The following is a 6000-nucleotide window of genomic DNA, read 5'->3' on the forward strand; positions in this document are numbered from 1 at the left end:
GAGCCAGGCCTCATGCTAATGTGGGTGACACCGGCAAGTGTCCCCCCCCCCATGATTTTCCAGCTGTAATTCCAGGTCTCAGTCCCATTTGGTGGGTTCCTCAAATTGAACTGGTCTGTCACCAAAGCTGTCATTTTTGCCAACACCCCACCCCCACCCTGATTTTCCCCTTTTCCTTCCAGGTTCAGAATCCCAAAGTTATCTGTGCATTTCGCTCATCTACTCGGGTCCAGTGAGATCTTCCAATTCCCCCATTGCCACAGCCCTTTTTCCCTTTCCGTTCTGGGCATCCTCCACATCCATTCACCGTGGCAGGTCCCTGTCTACTCTCTCTCATGCCTGCCATCCACCTTACCTGCGTCCCACCAGCACACAGGACCTTTCCAAAGCTTTGCTTGAATCCCTGCTGAAAATACTTTCAAAGGCTTTCCCTGCCCACAACAGGATGAGGTCTAGTCCAAGCTACTTTGTCAGCTTTATCTCCTTGTTCAACCCAACAGGTTCCCTCTGCCCCAACCAGACTGGGCTCTTAAAGTTGCACAAACTTACAGCATAATCCTGCCTACTGCAGGGCACAGCGCTCACTAGTCCCCCTGCACTGGGACATCCCTTGCCTCTTCTCCTCTGTACTGGGGAATGAAGAGGGAAAGGGAAATACACAAAAGCTCTCAACACCGTACTAAGTAACGAAGACACTGTTTCCTTGCCAAAGGTCAAACGTCCATCAACAGATTCCAAAGTTCCCAACTCCATTCCCCACACCTAGACGCTAGGCGTTGCAAACAATCACATACTATTTCCCATAACTCTCTCATCCCTGCCGCAAAGTTAGAGTCAGCTTTCAAAAGAGCCCATACTGTGAGTCACCCTCCAAGGACAGCTGAGAGTTGACTTCAGTAGTGGCCATGGATCTTTGAAGGTGGAGGTAAAAAAGGAGAGGGGATATTAACCTAAGCCCTTCCCCCACCTCTCCAGTCCGAACTGCAACCCCCCCAACCCCTGAACCCCGCACATAGGGAATGTCCCAGGCTTTCGATACCTATTGTGTAATTTCTACATGGTCTAAACCCAGCTCTGGTGAGGCAGAGTTGGGAGGAGGAGGGAGCGAAGGATCTCTCAGGGGAGCCCACCGCCCGCTCCTGAAACCTGGAGAGCAGTGGAGAGCCCTGTCGATCAGTCTCAGAGATGCACTAAGCCACGCCCCCACCACACGTCACCATCTCAGGAGTGCAGAGCTAGGGAAGCCCACGCAAGCAGGGAGACTGATTGTGGGGAGGGCTGGAAGGAAGTGGGGGGATTTAACTGCTCACATACCTGATCAAACAGGACCTTCCAGTGCTGGTAGAGGGGGAGGCCATGCAGAAGAGGAGAAAGAGGAGAGAGAGAAAGAAACACACACTTATCACCAAGGACTCTCTAGCCCCCTGATATTCCTGACACAGCCTCCCAGCTGCTGCCCAGAGTCAGGAACCCGCCACCAGACACCAGGGGAAACCTGGGAAGAGCTCCCCAAATGAGTCTGCACTAGGCAGAGAGAGGGAACTCGGGTTGGGGAGGGGGTATGTCCCTCTCTTGGAGACAGGTGGGAGGAGGGATAAGCAGAACAAGGGTGATTCTCAGCAATTACTCAATAAAGGCATCCAACTCTATCCAAGGGCCTCTGATAACTTCTGCCTAAAGCTCGTGTCCCTGTCTACTTCCACACCTGGGGACGCACCCTGCTGCAACAGTCGCCACCTGCTCACGGCCAGAGAGCCCTGGTCAGAAGAACGCAGCCCTGAATAAACACTAATCTTTGCCTGCAGTTTGGGAGGAGGGGTCTCCGGAATGCGCCGAAATCTGAACAGTCTCTCCAAGGCTGAGTCTAAGTGCTGAGTACACGAGCCTGGTGCGTACAGGGCTGCGGGGTCGGAAGCAGGTGAGATGTCTAAACGGCGGGGGGGGGGGGAGGGGGGGAGAGGACGGTTAAGCAACCCTGGGGCACATTCACTGGTAGGTTAGGGGTCCTGGCTTCACTCCATCTCCCTACCCTGAGAGTGGGCTAGGGCAGGGCAGAGTGTCTCTCCAGTTTTTCACCTCTATTTGCAGGTTAACCTCAGGAGGGAGTAGCTTAAGAAATCCCAGTTCCCAGGACTCCCCAGTGCCCGCTCCGCCGATGGCTCCCCCGGCCAGTGGGAAGGAGACTCCAGCAGCAGATGGCAGGGAAGCCCTCTGGGGCAGCCCCTCCCCATCCTCGCCCGGGGGGCCGTCGCTGGCACCGACTCGGTCTGGGACTCCTGGGCTCTTCTGGAAGCGACACCGCTCCCAGCACTCCGCCTCTCCCTCCTCCGGCCGGGTTCAGGGACCCGGGCCGGCTTGAATTTCAATCAGTGTCGCGACAGGGCAGGTGCCGGGAGGGAGCTAATCCGGAAGCGAAGAAGGGGGTCGCCAGGCCGGTCGGCGCTGCCGGGTTCCGGGGACTCTGCGGCGCCCGCTCCTTCCCCGGGCTCAGAGAGCCCGCAGGTCGCGAGTGGGAGGGGAGGGGGAGTCACTGCTGTGACGCCGCCGCCTCTGCGGGAAAACGCCGTGTCCCGGGCACTGCACCAGCCGCGGGGAGGGGGCTCCCGCGGCCGACCGGTCCCCAGCGCAGCGGCGGGGCTGCGTCCCGCAGGGAAGCCGCGGAGCCCGAGCGGGGGGTGGCGCGCGCGCGTTTGGGGGAGACCGGTCCCTCCGCCCCCTCCCGCCCGCGGGGACCCGGCCAATCCGGGGTGCTCCCGCGTCACCTTGAAACCTCTAAGTTGCCCCGCGGGGGCAGCTCCCCTTTAATGCCCCCCAGAAAGTTTGCCCGGGCGGGGGAGGGGGCACTCACGTCCTCAGGCGCCGCCGGCCGCTCCTCGGCCTCGGGTTCCAGCTCCTCGATGCGCTCCGCCTCGGCGCAGGCTGCCACTGCGGGGCCCGGGCTGGGGTGCTCGCCCATGCCGCCGCGGGGTCCAGGGCCGGCGGGCGGCTGCGGGGCTCGTCCCGGGGCGCCGGGCTAACTTTGCGCCGCGCCGGCCGCGCAGCTCCAGGGGCTCTGTGCGCGCCGCGCCGCCTCCGCGCCAGCCCCGCCGCCCGCGCCCGCCCCCATGGCCCCGGCCCCCGCGCCGCCGCCTCGCAGCCACGGGACGCCCGGCCCCCCGCCGCCAAACTTCTCGGCGCTCGCGGCCCCGCCGGCCTCTGCCTGCGCCCCGACCCCCACGCCCGGCTGCGAGGCGAGGGCGCCCTTGGGCCGGCCCCGGCCCCGCGGCTCCCCGCGCTCCCTTCCCGCTTCCCGCGGCCCCCGCTCTGCGCCGGAGTCTCCTCCTCCCCGCGGACTCCTCGGGGGCGGCGCGCGGGCGGGGGCGGGGCTGCTCCCGGGGACAGCGGTCCCCCGCCCCCGGGCGCCACCGCCAGAGCCAAATCGGTCAGAGCGGCGAGGCCATGGGAGGGGAGGGGGCAGAGCTGCGGCGGGGTTGGCGGGGAAGTGGCTGCACCGCCCGGGGCGGAGGAGGGGGGTGCGGAGGGGAGTGCTGCGCGGTCCCTGGCCCCATTACCGCCAGCCTCCATCCCGGGCCCTGGTTGGTCTCAAGGCCGGAGTGGGGTGCAGTGCCCACTTCCCGAGACCCACTGGGTTAACGTTCACTCGGAGGCTGCAGATGGGTGAAGGAGGCAGGGGCAAGGCTTTTCCTAAGTTGGCAACGTCAGGGTTAACTGGGAGTGAATTGGGGCCGGGATGCTGGGAGGACGGGATCCTTCTCTCTCTCCCCCTCCCTTGGGTCTCAGATTCTGGGAGGTCCAGATACTCCCAGTAATTCAGGGATGGGAGAAGTCAGATAGGGCCGGTCGGGACCCCAAATCCTAAATCTTGCCCTCCCTACAAAAGAGCTATGTGACTGTGCCCTGGCTTCATTTGACCAGGTTGACAGAGGCAAGCCCAGAGAAGTGCCCCAGCTGGGAGAAGGGTGGCAAAGAAGCTAAAGTCGTACTGAAGTTAGATCAGAGGAAGAGGGGATCTTATAAGAAATGGGTGTTGTTTCCCTGCGGGAAAGCCCTCCCGGGAGATCGTCTCCCAGAAGCAGAGGCTCTGCCTCAAACTGGTCCAGTGGTCAACTAGGACAAATGCCACCTCTCCCAAGAGGCCCAGGGACTCACTCCTGGTCAGTCAGTGCCCTTCCAGTCCTCCTCCCAACACCCGCCCACTCACCGGTCTTTGCTCCTCTCTCTCCCTATGAGAAACGGAGACTCTTTTCCAACAGAGAAAGTTGCAATTAATGCTCTCATCATCATAAAGCAGGAGCACAACCCAGGCCCCGGAATCCAACCTGTGACTGGCTCACCCGACAATGACTATTTCCCTTAAACACAGAGGAGGAAATTAACTCTGTCTAATTAGGTGAGTTTGCTACAGACACCAATTTTCATCTCGGTTTCAGAAAGTGTGATCATTTCAACTATTTTTGTTTCTCACCACCCTCCCCCATCCCTACTCTACTAACAAGTCAAGATCCTGCCAAGATCTCCTTGTAAATAAAACTGTCTGCATAGGATGTGATTTTGAAAACAGCCTTCAGGGGGACAGAAGAGAGGCCTACTTCTTTGTGGAAAGATGCCTGCCTGGAAGGACCAAAGGAAGCATGGGGCCCTGGGTCCATATCACTGCCTCCTCCCCACCCTCCGGAGTAGAATTTACGTGATCTGACCTGTCTGGGTGCTGGCTGTGGGAGACACAGATCTCTGGGATGGACCAGTCGTCCAGGAAGCCTGGGGTGGGGGGAGGGGAAGAAGGGCTCAGAGAGGCGTCAGCCACTCTGCTGAGATGTCCAACAGCCCTGGACAGTGTTCCGACCCCAGCTGCCCTTTGGTTTCTTCAGCCCAGGGGCATCTCTTATCAACAGATCCAACTCTGTCAACCCCTCAGGTGGAAGGGACCCCAGCAGGCTCAGTTCTCTGAACACTGACTGAGCTCCTACTGAGTGCCAGTGGAATACAGAGATAAATAGGATCTGGACCCTACCTTCTAGAAACTGTTTAACTGGAGATAGCCAGGGAAGTCCAGGGGGCATAGAAACCCAGAAGATGGGGTTCTTGAGGGTCCAAGAAGGCTTCCCAAAGGGTATGCCCCCAGAACCAGGCGAAAGTGAGAAGAAACCTGAAGGGAAGGCGTTCTAGGCAGAGGGAACAGTGCAGGCAGAGGTGGGGCACGGGAAGCAGCATGGTAGGGCAGGGGAGCTATGAGCAACCTGGCATGGCTGCCCACGAGAGCAGGCGGCTTCACGTGAAGAGCCCAGCCTGGAAGGGATGGTTTGAAGGGCTGTGAATTTCCTGAGAAAGGAGCTTTGACTTTACCTAAGGCCATTGGGGAGGCATCGAAGGACTGTGAAGAGCAGAGTAGTATTTAAAAAGATCCTTCTGGGGGGCGTGTGGGTGGCTCAGTTGGTTAGGCGTCCGGCTCTTGATTTTGGCTCAGGTCATGATTTCAGGGTTGTGAGATCCAGCCCCATGCTGGGCTCCGTGCTGGGCATGGAGCCTGATTAAGATTCAATCTCTCTCAAAAATAAATATAAAAAGATCCTTCTGGGGGCACCGTCAGTTGAGTGACTGACTCTTGGTTTCAGATCAGGTCATGATCTCAGGGTCCTGGGATCAGCCCCATGTTGGCCTCTGCACTCAGCTGGGAGTCTGCTTAAGATTGTCCCTCTCCCTCTGCTCCTCCCCACTGCATGCTCACTCTTGCTTTCTCTCTCTCCCTCTCTCTCAAATAAACAAATAAATCTAAAAAAAAAAAAAAAATCCTTCAGCTGGAATATGGAAGATAGACCAGGCGGAGGTTGGCCCGAGCAAAGGAAGATGGGAGACACCATCCAAGGAAGAGGTCATGAGCACAGCAGCAATTAGGGGAGAGGGAGGATCCGAGAAGTCTCCAGGAGGGCATCTTGTTTCTCTGTCTGCCCTAGGAACATTTCACCTGCACCAGAAGTATTCTAGGAAAGAATTCCCAACCGT

At 59.1% G+C, this 6000-nt stretch overlaps 1 protein-coding gene across 2 annotated transcripts in view; it reads right to left on the bottom strand.

The window, feature by feature from the left end:
• RHBDL3 (rhomboid like 3) overlaps positions 1-2997 on the bottom strand; it is a 49918-nt gene extending 46921 nt beyond the window's left edge. Inside the window, exons 1-2 of one of the 2 annotated variants that reach the window (XM_026517637.4) lie at positions 2849-2997; positions 1315-1338 (exon numbers count right to left, since the gene is read on the bottom strand). In XM_026517637.4, the coding sequence (XP_026373422.1) occupies positions 1315-1338; positions 2849-2956 (132 nt within the window). In that variant the 5' untranslated portion in view covers positions 2957-2997. The remainder of the gene's footprint in view (positions 1-1314; positions 1339-2848) is intronic. The other variant, XM_026517638.4, reaches the window with a different exon arrangement.
• Positions 2998-6000: the final 3003 nt, after the last annotated feature.

Source organism: Ursus arctos, unplaced genomic scaffold, assembly GCF_023065955.2.
Source record: "Ursus arctos isolate Adak ecotype North America unplaced genomic scaffold, UrsArc2.0 scaffold_24, whole genome shotgun sequence".
NCBI lineage: Eukaryota > Metazoa > Chordata > Mammalia > Carnivora > Ursidae > Ursus > Ursus arctos.